Source organism: Podarcis raffonei, chromosome 7 (genome assembly GCF_027172205.1).
Source record: "Podarcis raffonei isolate rPodRaf1 chromosome 7, rPodRaf1.pri, whole genome shotgun sequence".
In the NCBI taxonomy this organism is placed as follows: Eukaryota; Metazoa; Chordata; class Lepidosauria; order Squamata; family Lacertidae; genus Podarcis; species Podarcis raffonei.
In genome coordinates, this window is record NC_070608.1 from 29,943,332 (window position 1) to 29,960,408 (window position 17,077).

Consider the following 17,077-nt stretch of genomic DNA (forward strand, 5'->3'; position numbering starts at 1 on the left):
ATCAGGCCCAAGGACAGCACCTATGAGGGTCCTGCCTCTGGTTCTGTGGGCCTAGTTGCTGTGCCTCTCTTGGGCAGGTAACACCAGGCCCAGAGCCAGGAATCTGGTCCAACTCCCTAGCCAGTAGCTCTGCAGCCTTTTCATTCAGTATCCATCATCCCAAACTACCAGGATTGTTGGTCAGGGAAGGTTGCCCAGAAAGGAATGTGCCCCTTGGACTGCAAAAGGTGTGTGTGCATGTCTCACTGTGCAGGTGTTTTGGTGACTTTCCTCAAGGTGTTAAGACTGAACATCCTGCTCCTTTCCTTTCAAATGTCCTTATGTATTGAGCGGTTTGTCTCGACCAGGTATCGTTGGCAGCTTCAGCCAGGGCAGATTGGTTGGCCATTGAAGGAAGCCAGCTTCTCTGTGGGGATGGCTTGAATGTTTTGCTCCTGCATTAGAGATGTGTAGATCCCGACAAGAGATCCCACTCACTCTGTGCTCACATACTCAGGTGCTTCCGTGTAAAGGAACTTGAAGGGATTCTGTGTACAGGCAACTGCCCACTTACACCCATTCGAAAATATCCACAACTTGAATGGGATACAGTATTTCTGGTCTGGATTGGAGAGAGAGTGGCAAGGAGGGTGTTTAGAGGGTGCTCCCCACTTTACACAATTTCACCCAGAACGTAACCCTTTCATTAAGTGGGAGTTGTCTGTATTGAAAACATTCTGACTAATAGGATACCGGTACTGATTTTTAAACATCACACAGACAAAACTGTTATGGGAAGTAGAAGGAGGCCAACAGATTTCAACAGGGGAAAATGAAAGAGGATAAATTCCCTGTCCAAAGGCTTTGTCCTCCATAATTCTGTTTCCTCGTCCTTTCTTCTGCCCTCTCCAGAAATACATAGCTTCCATTGATTTTACAGAAGAAGAAGAAGAAGAAATGGCAGTGCTGGTGGTATTATTGACCTAAAAATTGGTGGGAGTGAAAGGAAGGGGGGAAACAGGCTAATCTGATGATGTGGAAGCACTGCATTTGTTTTTCCTATCCCCTTACACCCTGAAGCTTTAATGATGCCCTCCTCATAATGAATGATCTTGGGAGGGGAGAAAGCTGTATTGGAGGGGAGAGCGGCTGCGGCTTGAGAAATTAGTTTTACGCGTGTCAGGCTTCGGAGAAACATTATGTCATTCTCATTTGCACTGCTTGAGGATGAGCTCATTGGGGAGGAGCCTCCGTGATTCGCAGCTGTGCCAGTTCAGCCTGTGGTGATTAGCATTCTCTGCGCTCACCAACAGAACAGAATAAAGAGGAGGAGGAGGAAAAGGGAGGCTGCATTATAAATTATTTAAAAACCTACAGATAAGTGTGTGTGTAATCATAAAACCCAGAACAGATTCAAATTTCCAATCAAAAGAACATGATTCAAGCAACTCTTTTTCTTGTTACTGTAGGATGGAAAGGATTGAGTTCTGTCACTAAGAGGAAGAAAGCTGAGCCCTGTATATTGTACCCAACTTTCAGCCCCAACTACTGATATGGGTGATTTTCTTGGTACAGTGAGGCCTATCATTTATATTGCTCTTCTTCCCTCTCCCCTCCCCTCCCCCCAGATTGATATGCTAATCTTACTGGATAGATATCCTGAACTTTTAAAATTATCTTTCTCCCCCCCCCTTTTAGAAGGAAAAAATAGATAACATTTTGGATTTCGTAACCAGTGAAGCTTGGCACCCAGCCCAGTGCATCTGAAATATGGTGTGTGCTGTGAATATGGGTGTCTCAGATCCCCCAAATAGCTTAGTGTTAAAAGCTATTTAATGGAAGGTAATTGTGTGTTGAGCATTAAAAAGAAAACTGGATTTGGATTGTGGGGGGGGGGAGCGGTAACAGAATCTGAAAATGAGGAGTGTTTCAAGGAAGTAGGAGGGGGGAATCAGGAACTAGAAATAAGAAAGGGAAGTTGAAATGGACAGAGAAGTACTATACTGAAGGATGACTGTAAGGGCTTTTGGGAGAGGCTGAGGACCCCTCTAGACTGGTGGGGGTTGGGGTGTCTTCTGCAACATGTCACTGATGCAATAATACTGCATTCGTGGTGGATTTACACTGGACCATCATTCTGCTTTGTAGTTGTTCTGCAATGCTTCTCCAATTTTGCAAACAAAGTGGGATTACTTATAACTGCCCAGATAACATCATGAAAACGAAACATCAAGAATGCACATTAAAAAGGATGTTTGGGGGGTCCAGGGGGTTGTCCAGGGGTAAATCTGGAGAAGTAGCTTCAGCTTATAAAGGTACCACAGCAAGAGAAACAGGAAACTGGTGTTCACAGAGCAGCAGAAGTCAGTGAAAATTGATTTATTCACAAATTGGGATGCTGTTTATAAACTCCTAGAGGGCAGATACGTTCATCCTAGAGACACTGTTTCCAGAACAAGCATAATTTACTTTTCAAATAATTGTCCCTTTGCTTGTTTTATTTATGATCTTTATAGAAATGGAACTATTGAGGTTTTTTAGGATCGACAGGGGGATAGAACGTTGTAGTTTTCTGATATCTCTGTCAGGAAGGTAGACTTTTCCCAGTCTGTTAGTGAGGGAGGTTCCACATTTTAGATAGTAAACATGATGGCTTTATGTACACTTAGGCTTCCCTCAACTAACTTGTAAAGTGTGAATGACAGACATAGTTGCATCTTAAACAACCATATACACCTGTCTCGGAATCTAGCCTAAACAGTGTATGTTACAGTTTGCACGTTTCCTGAGTGAACTAGTGGTGTCATATCATTTTATTTACCACAAAGCAGTAAGACTCTTAAGCATGTTCACGAAGGCCAAACTACACATTACACACACAACAGCAACCTGATTGTACATGTTATATGAAAGGGAAAAGGCCATTTGGAGCAGAGAAATTGTGGTGAGATTATTAACCTTAACCGCCCCCCCCCCCGCTGTTTCCATGCTTCCTAACATGAAAAAATGAATTTTGAACCCTGGGATAGGGTAAGCTGCTGACGACAGGGTCATTTGGAGTGCAGAAAAGTGATACGAAAGGGTTGAACATACACACATGCCCATGCTGTTTTTACTTTATTTTTTTTATTTTTTTGTTTTTAGGGGAAAAGCAGTGGGTGAGAGGGTGAGGTGCTTAATCTTTCCTGAACATGTGCAAGTCTCCTTTGAAATGTGCCTCTCTTTTTAACACCAACCCAACCCAGCCCAGCCCAGCTCAGCTGGAGAACATGAATTAATGCTGCAATCTTATATAAAGCCTTCCTTGGAGTAAGCCCCATCTAACGCTCTTCTCCTGCCCTGTTCCTTCACCACCACCAGTTCTCCTTGCAAGTATCTCTTCCCCATCCCTGCATTTGTTTTCTGAGGAAAGCTCAGGATAGGGTGGGAACCCCATTTTTTATTCATAATATCTAATTCTCATCAACTGGCACTCAAAGACACACTGCCTCTCAACGCAAAGGGAGAACAAAGCCATTATGCTAGTATCCATTTTAATTGCTATAATACTATTGTCATTTTCAACAGTTGGCAAGTATTTTAAAAATAAGTATTTTTAAATGGAAAAAACAGCTTTTTATAGATAATCCATCCCTCCATTCTTAAAAAAAAAAAGTAACAAGCTAGTGATCTGGAGCAAAATTATAATCGGGACTACTGGGCTAAAGGCATCTTTTTCTAGGAAGACAAATATTTGTTTTGATTCAAAGTGTGAACCGCAATTTTTAAAAACAGTAGAAACAAAATCTGTTTGCAACCTTCTGTTGCTGTTCTGTCTGGATTTTAGTTATCTTTCAAAGTAAATTATATAAAAGCAGCAGTCTTTGCTCGCCTATGGGCGTGCAAACTTTTTGGGGTCAAGCTCCACATTTGATCAGGGTGAAGTGGTTGAGGGCTGCATGGCCAGAGTAAGATGGGGCACTCTCCCCTCTCCCTCTTTCTTACACAGACACTTCTCTCCTCCTGTTGATAAGCAGGTTCATGTGGAAGTCAATAGTCCTTCATATACCCACATCCCATCCCATATAGGGCTTTGAATGTTATGCGCTTTGAACTGTGCCCAGAAACAGACAGGGAAGCAGTGAATCTGCGCTAAAGATGTTTTCTGACCGACTAGTTCTGCTTTGTAATCTGAGCCAATAGTACTTCAAGTCTTCAAAGGCAGTCCCAATGCACAACACATTGCAGTAGCCTAATCCCAACTCCTATTGAGATTGTAAACAGCTTTTCCAACCTAGTCTTAATACTCCCAGCAGTGCACTATGAATTTTCCTGCCACTCAGCAGATTTGCATACAATGTTTGCTGCATTGTGAGCCAACTCAGTATTGATAATTCAGTAAATGTTAATGGGAAGGGTATACTGAAAGCAACCATCAACCTTAACTTAAGTACATTATCAAACATTGTGTCTGAAAGGCATTAGTCCCGTAGGGATCTTCTCTTAAACTCTCGGGCTTTGGAAAGATAGAAGCTTCACTACATCGTAACACCGAGTGAAGCAAGTTTTTCCTTTCTCTACCCTATGCTTAAAATGATTACCATTCATTAGTCAACTCTGTGTTAAAGGGCACTATGTTTGCCTTGAGGCTACTTTGTCTAATTAGCTTCATGGGAAATTAAGAAGGTGCTGTTGTGTTTTTTGCATTTCCCCCTATGAATTTCATGTTGTTTCAACTCTTCAGCTACAGAGTAAATTCTGCTACTGCTTTAACAGATACTTGAGGGTAAAACCTGCTGCCTATTTGTAATGTTCTTTATGCTGAAATCAGGACTGAACTCTGTGCTACTCAGGAAGTCTGTTAACAATCTCCTCCTTCTGTTCTAATCAAACCTGATGCTTTTTGTTCCTCCTTTTCAATTAAAACCCAAAATTATTAGGTGATGTATTCACATATCTGCAGTGCATCATGTAATCTGGTCTTGATTGAGAGGCTGCCTGTTTTTTCTTCTTCTGAGCAGTTCACAGTAACATAGAAAGTTGCCTTACAGTGAGCCAGACTATTGTTCTATTTAGCTGAGTACTGTCAACACTGGCTGGCAGCTGATCTCCAAAGTCTCAGGTGGGTGCCTTTCCCTACCAGGAGATGCCAGTATTACTGAACCTTGGAATTTTCTGTATGCAAGACAGATGCTCTGCCACTGAGCAATGACCATAGAGACACCATAGCACCTTGAGACTTCAAGCAGACATAAAAGGCATCCTTCACTGTGTTCATGCATAAAAACTTCAGTCCATGTCTGCTAAGTCCCTTTGATGCCTAACTGTGTTGGATTGCCACCCAAAATGTTCTTGGTGATGGTCCTACATCTTTGGTACTCTTTTGCACTGGAAACACATCTAAGTCGGAGCCAAGAGAAGCTTTCAAAGGTATTGCAAGACTTTCTGTGTATTTAAGTCGGCATTCCCTGGATCAAGTGGATACTAATGAGGCCTTGGCTTATCTGTTTTATCCACTTTTGTCAAAACAGTTTAGGTAAGGTTACAGTCCCCGGATTTACAAATCAGTCCCCATACAAAATCAGTTGAAGTTGAAAAGTGTCCCTGGATTCATTGAATTTTTTTTTGTAACCTTAAGTTTAGGTTTCTGCTCTTTACAGAGCTTCTGAGCAGGAAGAATTTGGAATATAAACATTATTATTTCCCTCACCAGCCTGCGTTTGCTGCTGATTTAGATCTTTCTTTTCCTTCACTTTCCATTTCAGAAAATCTTTGGAAGAACTGGATATGGATAAAGTCACAGCAGCTATGGTCCTAACCAGTTTATCCACCAGCCCTTTGGTCCGCAGCCCTCCTGTCCGACCCAATGGTAAGCACTGTATTCCTACTCACAAGAGATTGTGAAAAGTGGTAGGGATCTTGAACTTAAATTCCATCAGTGGTTGCAATTCATGAAGCATGTATGTCTAACTATAATAAGTATCCACCTGTTGCACTGGGAACATATAGAAAAATAAATCCTATAAACCATTATGCTATTAGGGGACCTGCCACCAGTGCATTATTGGACCTTGTGATCAATGATCATGAGTTACTTTTTCTGAACAAGGGGGTGGCGGAGTACTTTTGAGCAGATAAACAGCAGAGAGGGAGAAATTTAGGCACTCCTTTTCCTCCCTGATTCTTCCTCTCTGGGCAGAAGCATCTAGGCAGTTTTTGATTTACAAACAAAAACAACAACAAAAAGAGAAGGGGACATGAAACTTGCTGCTGTGTGTAACAGGTAGCGCATAAGATCAGACTGACATTCTTCTTTAAATAAGACAAAGAATAACAAAGAAGATGGCAGGAAAACAAGATTCAGACTTACTCTCTCTTTGTTTGTTTCAGCCTCATTCTATCAGCCTCATTCAGCCTCTTTCTTCTCTTTTCAAAATTTTGTTCATGTAGAAATCTTTTCTTTTTTAAAAAAGAAAGATAAAGAGAAGTTAAAAAGCCAGAGAACACAGAAATGGCATAATTATGACTGAACATTACATTTGAGTGATAGGTGCTTTTTTCACCCCTTTAGCTTCTGTGAACAAACAGCATTTAAAACTATGCTTGACTTACTTATTTATTACATAAAATTTACATGCTGCTTGATTGTAAAAAACCCACACAACTCTGATACCAGATGTGCTATGTATCTATAAATTAGTGAAAGTATTGCAGTACTCCCAGGCAGAAACTCTTCGCACATTTATAGCTGCAGGACTGTTGCCAACATTCTCTTCTAAAAAACACAGTAACTGATATAGTGGTACCTTGGTTCTCGTACGTAATCCGTTCCAGAAGACCATTTGACTTCCAAAACGTTCAAAAACCGAGGCACAAAGGGCTGGCTGCAAGTTAAACTGAGAAAATTGAAAACACGCAGCAGAAGCTGTTCAACTTCCAAGGCACGTTTGAAAACAGAAGCATTTACTTCTGGGTTTTCAGTGTTCGAAAACCAAAACATTAGGCTTCCGAGATGCTCAAAAACCGAGGTACCACTGCATTGAGTTGCTTTGGTCCAGGGGTAAACAGCGTATTTTCCTCCAGATGTTGTTGAACTACAGTTCCCATCATCCTTGAATTGTTGCCCAACACATCTGGGGGGGGCTACCATGTTGACTGCCCCTGCTTTATCCAGTGCTGTTCAACTTTAATTCACTTTCCTTTCCTTTTTGATCTTCCGAATTTCTAGAGTCCTTAAATGGATCTTGGAAGGAAGGAGGATTCGTGCCTTCGAGTACCAGCAGCAGCGGGTATTGGAGCTGGAGTGCTCCAAGCGACCAGTCAAACCCATCCACCCCTTCGCCCCCTCTTTCTGCCGACAGCTTCAAACCATTTCGACTGCCCTCCCAGACAGACGACGGCATTGACGAAGCTGAAACTAGTAGTCTCCTCTTTGATGAGCCCATTCCTAGAAAGAGGAAGGTGAGCCCAATATTGACTTCACAGGAGACTCAAGCTTGTGTGGTACCCTTGGGGTTAATTTACAAACCTGAGGAGTGCATTGTTTCTTACGGGATAGTACATTCACTGTTTGCTCCAGGATGTTGGCATGCTTTTTAAGTGTCCAACCCTGGGGCTTATTGACAAAGTGCCACAGTCAACTTGTCATGGTTTATCCTCTCTCTTCTGCCACATCGACGTAGGCCTCTTACCATCTAGTTCAAAGATAAGCAATCAAAGGCACTATCAAATTTAAATTAAGTTACAGCGAAAAGTTTGAGCACAGAAAATAACTTGTCTTTTTGAAATAACATAGATTCCACACTGGAGTGGAATGGAATATTACATCTCTCCCTTTTCACTTTGCAAGTTACATTTATATGTGTGTGTGTGTGTGTGTGTGTGTGTGTGTGTGTGTGTGTGTTTATATGTAAGTGCATGTAATGCCAATAGGGATGTCATCTTATTTTAAACAATCTCTAGCTGCATTCCTGTAAACTCCCTAGTGCAGCTGTGGGGGCTTCCTTCAAACAAAGTGTATTTCCCCCTTGCAGAGGATCACTTGGAAAAAGTGTTTTGAAAGATGCCATACTAATTAAAGCTGTATTAGCGTTAAGCAGAAATTTACAAAATGGTCCAATTTATGATTCATAGAAGTCAAGCAGATGTGTGAACAAATTAATTAATCTGTATTCTCTCTTGTTTGTTTGCTTTTCCAGAATTCCATGAAGGTGATGTTTAAATGCCTTTGGAAAAACTGCGGAAAAGTACTGAGCACAGCCGTCGGTATTCAGAAACACATCCGGACCATTCACCTTGGGTAAGAAAACTACTATCCCTTCTATCTGGGAAAAGACTGATACCCAAATCCATTTTACTCAGAAATAACCCTAATTGATTTCGCTAGGATTTATATCCCTAACCAACAGAGCTTGCTTAGAATCAACCGCTGATCTGTGGTATCTCAGTTCTCTACTTTCAGGTTGATAAAGATTTTGAAGAAAATTCTATGGCTGGTTCCCACATTATGTCGGGATATATTTTCACCTGTATCAAAGTTGTTTCTAAAGTGATTATGGAGATGACATGCAGGTCTAGTACTCGCGTAACGCTAAAGCTGAACAATGGCTTAACATGAATAAGCAAATATGAGCTAAGCATGCTTTGGCTTAGTGTGCTATCTGAATCTGTGCTCATGGTTTGCCTCACTGTGACTCATAATAAGTCACTATTTATCGTGACCCCTTAGCTTTTAAATTCTAGTGCCCCTTTATTTTGCCTCTGAGGCTTATGTGCCTTGCATGCACACATCAACAAAATGGCACAAAAAGCCCACAACCAAATGAAGAAGGTATCTTAATATTGGTCTAACTGTCAGTTATAAAAGTTTTATGTCACATCAGTTATAAAAGTTGAGAGACGTAACTTCTTTGCATCTGCCCATATACTAACATCACAATTCTCCTGCAGTTAATTTAATATGCTACAAATAACTTCTTGGTCTCCACTTGATTTAGACGTGCGGGAGAGTCTGACTACAGTGATGGAGAGGAAGATTTTTACTACACAGAGATACGCCTCAACACTGATTCCGTAGCTGATGGGTTAAGTAGCTTGTCTCCCGTCTCCCCGTCTCTAGCATCTCCTCCTCCTTTTCCATCACAAGATGTGAGCAAAAGTGACCTGTCATGTGCCAAAACAGATGTGAAAGGGATGACACCTCTAAGCCGCTCGGCTCCTACCAATCTCTACCTCGTTCACTCTGACCATGCTTACCAGGTAAGATTCTTTTTCCACTAAGGGTTACTGGCTCAGTGTCATGGGAAGCCCATGATTTCTAATGTGAATGAACCATGGCAAACATCAGTCTTGTGTGTTCCCCTTCCCCTCCTTTTCTATTCTTTCATGGACAAGAAGCTTTTGATTATTAAGCAAACCACAGTTCATTGTGATGTCTGAATTTTAGGAACTGTGGTTTGTTCAAACTGTGGCTTCCTTCTACTGATCTGTTTTGGGGGTGGAATCCAGAATGTTTATTAGAATCTATTCTTTTCTAATGTTACCATTCCTTTCTTTATAATTGAATTCAAGACAGCTGAAATCAATTAAACATTCAAATTGTCAATGACACAGTCTACCAACCCCCAAACAAGCACAACATCAGAAACAAGCAGAGAGAAAATATAAGCACCTAGCAACACAAAATAACAAAGGGTGGTCTGAAAAGCGGGCGGGTTGCCTAGGGTCTGAAGGCATAAAGTAATGGGACTAGGTATCCCTCCCTCTAGGATAATATTTCAGAAACTTTACGCCATGATTGAAGGACCTGTTTCTGATATACTCTTGCCAAACCTCAGTCTACAAGGGCACCCAGAGTAGGATACTAGCTATGCAAGGTTATATATATACGAGAGAGAATCGGTCCATCACCATTTGCTCCTGTACACGTGCTTCCCATCCCTGTGCAAGTCTTGCAGAGGAAAGATTTGCAGCCTCTCAGAGAATTAAACTGCAAGTCAAACACAAGACGATAGTGTTCTCGCTATTTATTTTAACTTCATTTTTTCTTTCTTTCAGCAATTGCAAGTAAATTCTGAAAGATCGCTGCATACTGCCTTCCCTCTTTCCCCCTCCCCATTCTTGCCTTGCAGTTGCTGCATAAGCCCTGACTTTTTGACTTGTTTCAAAATGATGACAAGATAGCATCATGTGCTTGCTCATGTGCATTAACTGTTCTTTTCACCATTTCATGATAGTTTCTGTGAGAAACTAGCTAATGTCATTTTCTCTCCCACCCACTCTGGTGTGTGTTGCCCCCTAAAGTGCTGCTTCTGTAAGATCTGATTTTTAAAAAAACATTATTGGGTCTGCATATATTGGAAAACCGTTCATTGCTCGTGAATTATTGTGAATGCAATTCTTCTTTCTGCTTGCAATACATATCATTAGACATCCTCCCTGTACCCCTCAGAGAACTGCATGAAAAGTACAGTGGACAGGGAAGGGCCATAGTTCAGTAGCAAGAACATCTGCTTGGCATGCAGAAGGTCATAGGTTTAGTGCCCAGCTAACTGGGAGACACCTCCACCTGAAACCCTCTTCCAGTCACTGTTGGCAGTACTAACCTAGACAGACCAGTGCTGTGACACTGTACTCCTATGTTCAAAATAATCTCTTTCCAAAATTTGATACCCAATTTACGGTCCTTAGTATAAGACAGTTTGCAACATAATTCTGTAGAACAGAGATGTTCCTCCTTAACTGACTGGTGTTTTTTAAAACAGGCCACAGCTCCTGTGAACATTCCAGGAACAACAAAGTTCACTCCCAATGGAAATAGCTTTAGCATCTCCTGGCAATCACCCCCAGTTACCTTCACTGGCATTCCAGTAAGTAGAAACCAACAAAATAGAACAACGGGAGGTTTTATTTATACCAGGGATTCAGAATCGTTGTCCTTCCAGATGTTGCTGGACTCCAACTCCCAACAGCCCTAGCCAGCATATGGACCATTGTTGTGGAAGAAGGGAGCCGCAGTCCAGCAACATCTGGAGGGCCACAGGTTCACTATCCCTGCTTTTATATTGCGGTACATGCCTGGAAGCAGGCACTGTTGTCCTTTGTCCAGGTGAACATTCCTTTGTAGCAGTGCTCTGTCCTCTTCCGCCTGCCCTGCCCAAATCTGTAATTTGTGGGTGCATTGTTGAGATCAAGAGAGTCTAGTGGGAGCTGAGTAGAAAGACTGGCAAACGAACACAGTATTCCAGCTGTGAATCAACTAGTCCCCGCTGCCAACTTTCATTCTGGACCTTACATTGATGCTTCTTACTGTAACATGCAGTATCAAAGTGTTTCTCCTCTGGCACCACGATCCTGAATAGGTGATACTCCCTAAAGTTACAACAGTTAATTCTGACGTCCTCCAGTCCATTGGATTTGTAAGCCTCATAGGACACTGGCTTGATGGTTTCTCCTCTTCCCTTCCCTGCATTATTTTTGTTGACATGTGATCCATTGTAATCCCATATTGCTTTCTATCATTCTTCTGCCCAGCTGCTTATAGCCTCTTTGTTTGCCATTTCTCCCTGCCTTGCATTTCCCCAACACAAATGGCTCCTATAAGTAAATTATGTTCTAATTTTTATTAAAATGATTGTTCCACCATTTAAATGATTGCCATCAGAGCATAACCCTCCTTTTCCATATCAAAGTGTTTTACCTAAGGCCACACGTTCCAAATTTTCCATTTCCTGCAAATGCACGCTGGCTGTACAAAGCCTCTGCTTACTGACAGTGTGAATTAGGCACCGATAAGGTACTGCCCGCTTCTTCCCTCTCTTCACCAAGTGAATCACAAAAGCCTCTTACTGTCAACCTTTGGCATGTCTTGGAGGTTTTCTGTGGAGTCTGTGGTCTCCTGCTGAGCTGATAAAAAATGAAAGTAGCTGAATCAATTACATTGCTTTCTGCCAATGAATATTTATTAAATTCTATCAAGGAACAGCTAGCGGTGAAAGGCATCATGCTGGTAGCAATTTGAACAAGAGACTCTTAACAGAACATGCTGCGCATAAAATACTCCCAAAATTTGATTTCATGACAATACGGTTGATCTAGAATAATTATAAAGGTGGCTTGTTCTCTGTGGCGCTGTAGAAAATTGGCTGAAGTAGCACAAGAAATCCAAGAATCTTATTAGTCACTCTATAAACCAGATATTGAGGGCAACTGGATTAGGTGTGTAGGTATTCACAGAGCTTCATGCAATGCCAGTGATCTTTTGCCTATAATGACTTACCATTCCCAACAAAATTAAACCAAGTAAATAGTTCAAGTGAATTAGAAAGTGCATGATTTTTAAAATTAAAAATGCAACAAAACAGTTTAATATAAAGGAGTTTCCAGTTTTCATAGCAATACTAAAATGCATATTTAGATGAACATAATTCCGTGTGTTTCAAATTTGTATTGTTTCAAAGTACTTTTTAAAATCACAGCTATGTGATTTTGACATGTGTTACACTTAACTCCTAGGAAGGTGCCGTAGCTTCCACTAGCATAACAATTTAGTTGAATACGGACAAAAGATTATAAGGAATCAATATCATTGTCTGGAGCATTTTCCCATTTCACTGTAGTTCTCTAGACAAGTCCATATATTATCCCAGAAGCTAATAAAATGTTGAAGCTGAATAATGAAAGCATTAATCCTGAATTTCTCTTGGAATATACAGGTGTGCCTCCAATGGCTTTTCTGGAGTGTCTGATAGCAGTCGATTCTTTTGCCCTAACTTTATATATCAGGATGGTTGCAGGCAGAAATCTCTTTGCAGTGTGCATTAAAATTTCACTCCATTGGCCAAACATTGATGAAGTCTTGATGAAGCTATGTAGGCTTTTCTTGGAACAGGCTCGTTAATGGTCTGTCACTTGAGTAGCAGCCTCCTTGTTTATTATGTGTTGAATGTCTTGTCCTTCTCACCCTGTGATTTGGAATGTCATAGGACCAAGTGCCAAAGGGACGTGGGTGGCACTGTGGTCTAAACCACTGAGCCTCTTGGGCTTGCCGATCAGAAGGTTGGCGGTTCAAATCCCTGCGACGGGGTGAGTTCCCATTGCTCGGTCCCTGCTCCTGCCAACCTAGCAGTTCAAAAGCATGTCAAAGTGGAAGTAGATAGGTAAATGGTGTTTCCGTGTGCTACTCTGGTTTTGCCAGAAACGGCTCAGTCATGTGAGCCACATGACCCAGAAAAACTGTCTGCGGACAAACGCCGGCTCCCTCGGTCTGTAAAATGAGATGAGCACCACAATCCCAGAGTCGTTCGCAACTGGACTTAACTGTCAGGGGTCCTTTACCTTTAGGACCAAGTGCCAGAGATTCAGTGCCCTGATGGAAGATTAAAGTGTGTTTTGCTTCTGTTGCAACTAGATATTGGTACTAAGAGAGTGCAGGAAGCAGCGTCTTTGAATTACAGGAAAGTTCTGATTAAACCTAGGGAAGACATAACAGTTGTGCATAAGTCATGAAGTCTTCCTTGAACATTTTAAAGGGACGTCCAAATAGTCACCTGCTAGGGATGGGTAGTGCTGGCTCGTTTAAACTGCAAATTCTACTATTAAACTTCCCCTTGGCCCCATAGCTGCTGGTTCTGGTGGGTATCCCAGTCCCCATCTCTTCTCCCGCACCACCATTCATTTCTTTATGATATTGGATATGCCAGAGAATTTGAGACAAATGCAGTAGAAGAGGGATGAGGCAGAGGAATTGGAATAAATGTTCAGCAGGGCAATGTAGTATAGTCCTACATGGAACCAGGCTAGTTCAGATATTTGTCGAGGGACACTGCATGTTCAGATGTTCCCTGTCACTTAACATTTCTTTCCATGCATATGGAGGCGGGGAGGCTGAAACTTTCTCTCTTTTTTTAACATGAGACGCATTCAGTTCTGCCATGTGCTCCGCTGAATGCTTGGCTTGGCTGTTGGAGAGCCAATGGGATGGAGGAGCCGTTAGGAAATGCAGTACATATAATCCATTGTGTCCCTTCCCATTGAAATTCTGTAATCAGAATTGTATTTTCATCTCTGCTTCTAGATTTCACCAACTCACACACGTCCTGCAGGGAGTGGAGAGAAGAAGCAGCAGATTCAGACCGTTCTGTCATCCCCTCCTAGACTGTCAGTTGGCCTAAGGTAAGAGACATTTTGCTTTTGACAGCAAATCACTAAATTAATTGAGGGTGTGACTGTAAATTACTTGCTTCCCCTCCATTACATATGTTTCGATGAAATTCTTTTCAATATAACTAGACAGCAAAATAATATTGAAAATGTTTTTAAAATCATTATTGATACATTTTTTTGTTCACAAATCCCATTAAATTCTTTCTCAGTCCAGAAAAATAAGTACAAAGCCCATCTTCCATCTCTTCTTAAAGAAAAATTTGTGTCCACTGATTTGCTGCTTGGCTAGGAAATGAGAGGGGAAAGGGGGGTGGGAATCCCTGAAATATCAGCGAATATAACTTTGCTCCTTTCTTGGAGTTGAAAGGAGATTGATAAAGGACATCTGAAGAGGGTTTTTTTTAAATGAAATGGGTCTGAAGGAGTGACTTTTTGTTCTACCGAATGAGGATGAAGGATTCTTGCTAACTTCACTTGTAAAGATTTAGGTAGCCATCCTATATTCACTTACCATGGGAGTAAGCCCCACTGAACTTATTGGACTTACTTCTGTGTAGACATGCATAGAATTGCACTCCTAGCAGAATAGTTGGCCTCATATTTGACCCTTCAAAGAAAATTTAAGGAGTATTAGAACAGCTGGTTATTCATGTTAAAATGGCTATAGAAAGAAAACCAAGTGTTCCATTCTGTTGAAATTTTTCATTGGTTTACAAAAAAACCCTCCTTCCATTCACCACAACCACCACAAACTAGTCTCAATTGGATAGACTTCTCCTGATTCTATGCTCCTTGCAGCACTTTCCCATTTTGGTTGTCTTTTACATCCTTTTTCAACTCCAGTCTGAGATAACTGGGCTCAAAGTAATCTTTGGATTTCCAGTAACACTTATAGCAAATTCTCCATGTCAGCATTTTAGAAGAAATAACCATAAACCAGCTTTCCTTCCCATTATTCTGGCAGAAAACCGAGAGGAGAGGGGAAGAAATGTCGCAAAGTGTATGGGATGGAGAACAGAGATATGTGGTGCACAGCTTGTCGTTGGAAGAAGGCCTGCCAGAGGTTCATTGACTAAAGCATGGAAAAAACGATGGAGGGGTATGGAGTGATTTATGGCAGGATTTTCTCGCTACAGCCAGGCTGTGTGATTTTCTTCTTCTTTTTCTGTCCACTTCCTTCAGTGCTGGCTTCTACTTTGCACTCTAAGGTGAAGTAGTTATACCCCAAGAGAAGGACTTCTTCGAAGCCAACATGCAGCAATATAGTGCGAATTAAACAAAAACAAAACCTTCAAAAAGTTTTGAAGCAGGAGCAGCTATATGTCTTTTTTTTTCTTTAAAAGAAAAAAAAGAAAAGAACTCTCTTTAATAACCTTGAACAATTTGCCTGCCGGGACCATGTGTTTTTTCACACTGCATTATTGTCTGTGTTGTGAACTTTGGGATGGGGAGGGTGGGGAATCAAGTGATACTTCTTTTCCTAAAATGTTTATGCACCACACAAATGCATAACATAAGCTACAGTTTTCTCAAGAGCAGCTCTCCCAGGAGTGGTGAATAATTATAATGTGAGCAAGTCTTGATTCAGAAGTGGGAAGTGTCCTTTAGAGGTACTAGGATGCGGCTTTGCTGGAAAGACAAGCATCCTTGTGAAGAATCTTTTGTGAGAGGTCTCAAACCTGAAGCCCAAGCACAAGTCTTGTTTCTGTGCTAAAGGAGGATACCTGGAGAGGGCAGGGGAATCACCAGCACACCCAAACTAAAAAGTACAACCACAAGTGGGAAGGGAGCCAATAACATTAAACGACCTTTGGTTGAAATAAGAATAAGAACTTGGGTTCTAATATGATCTTCCTAGAAGTGATTGCAGGAAAATTCTTTGTGCTAAAGGTCCTGTTAAGGAGAAGCATGGGCAGCCATGTGGACTTTTGTCAGCATTTATTCAGGGATGTGACGATCCAAACCAGCAGCTTCCTTCCCTGCCTTTTTATATGACATTCTGAAATGAACAGATCAGTTAAAATACAAGGCATTATTTCTGGGGGTAAAGGCTACATGGAGGAAAACAGCTCAACAACAACTTCTTAAATGCTTTCCAATAAGTAAAATATGAGTGTAGCATAGCAGTTATATGTGTATATAAAAAAATCCTTAGAGGGTAAAGTTGTTTCAAGGTCAGAAATAAAAGGTCTTCAAGCTGCCTTGCACTTTGATAGGTCTTGGTGCTTTAGTGTAATTTAGTATTGGGGGGTGGGGTCCATTAGAAGGCACAGATTATATTAGTGGGGTGGTGGCTGAGCGAGCTTTTGAAAATCAGTGGGGAAAATGCATACAGGTAGATAGAAATTGTTTGTCTGAGCAGGCCCTACTAAAACAAAATGAGATTGGTGCAATAGCACAATGGGGTACTTGTTCTTAAAACATCCTGGTGGATTTTGTCCTGTGATATTAACTCAGGTGGAAAAAGAATGGTATCCCAAGTTGGGAAAACAAGAGCAAGAATGGGAGCCTATGTGGATGTCAGTCCAACTATTGCATGACTACAAGTCATAGGCAAATTTTATTTTTTGTAAGACCACAGATACTGGTGTCTACCGATGGCTATGGGGGGCAGCACAACGTTTAATTGGAGCACAGAATCTATAGCTAGGGTTGGTCCTCATGCAAACTTAAAAAAAATAGCTTTAATAATAGGCCTCTTCCTTTGTAGGGTTCTGTACAGGTAAGCCTAAGATTCCAAAACAAGCGTATTTGGGAAACGACTGGGTTGCATCAATAGGGTTCTCCCATGTAAGCAGTCCCAAAAGAAATTCAAGCAGTTTTCTCTAACACCTCCAAAGAACACAGTCCTACAGATCTTGAGCTGATGCAGTCAGTCTTAACAGCTGCGGGATAAGGATCATGCCCTCCTGGAGATGTGGCAGTGAAATAACAGAAGGCATGAGTTCAATACAAA

General features: G+C 41.4%; 1 protein-coding gene across 2 annotated transcripts in view; it reads left to right on the forward strand.

Moving 5' to 3' along the window:
- Positions 1–17,077, forward strand: part of ZNF704 (zinc finger protein 704) — a 41,532-nt gene extending 24,455 nt beyond the window's left edge. Inside the window, exons 3-9 of one of the 2 annotated variants that reach the window (XM_053395780.1) lie at positions 5,724–5,827; positions 7,187–7,419; positions 8,157–8,257; positions 8,955–9,216; positions 10,722–10,826; positions 14,033–14,130; positions 15,086–17,077. In XM_053395780.1, the coding sequence (XP_053251755.1) occupies positions 5,724–5,827; positions 7,187–7,419; positions 8,157–8,257; positions 8,955–9,216; positions 10,722–10,826; positions 14,033–14,130; positions 15,086–15,197 (1,015 nt within the window). In that variant the 3' untranslated portion in view covers positions 15,198–17,077. The remainder of the gene's footprint in view (positions 1–5,723; positions 5,828–7,186; positions 7,420–8,156; positions 8,258–8,954; positions 9,217–10,721; positions 10,827–14,032; positions 14,131–15,085) is intronic. The other variant, XM_053395781.1, reaches the window with a different exon arrangement.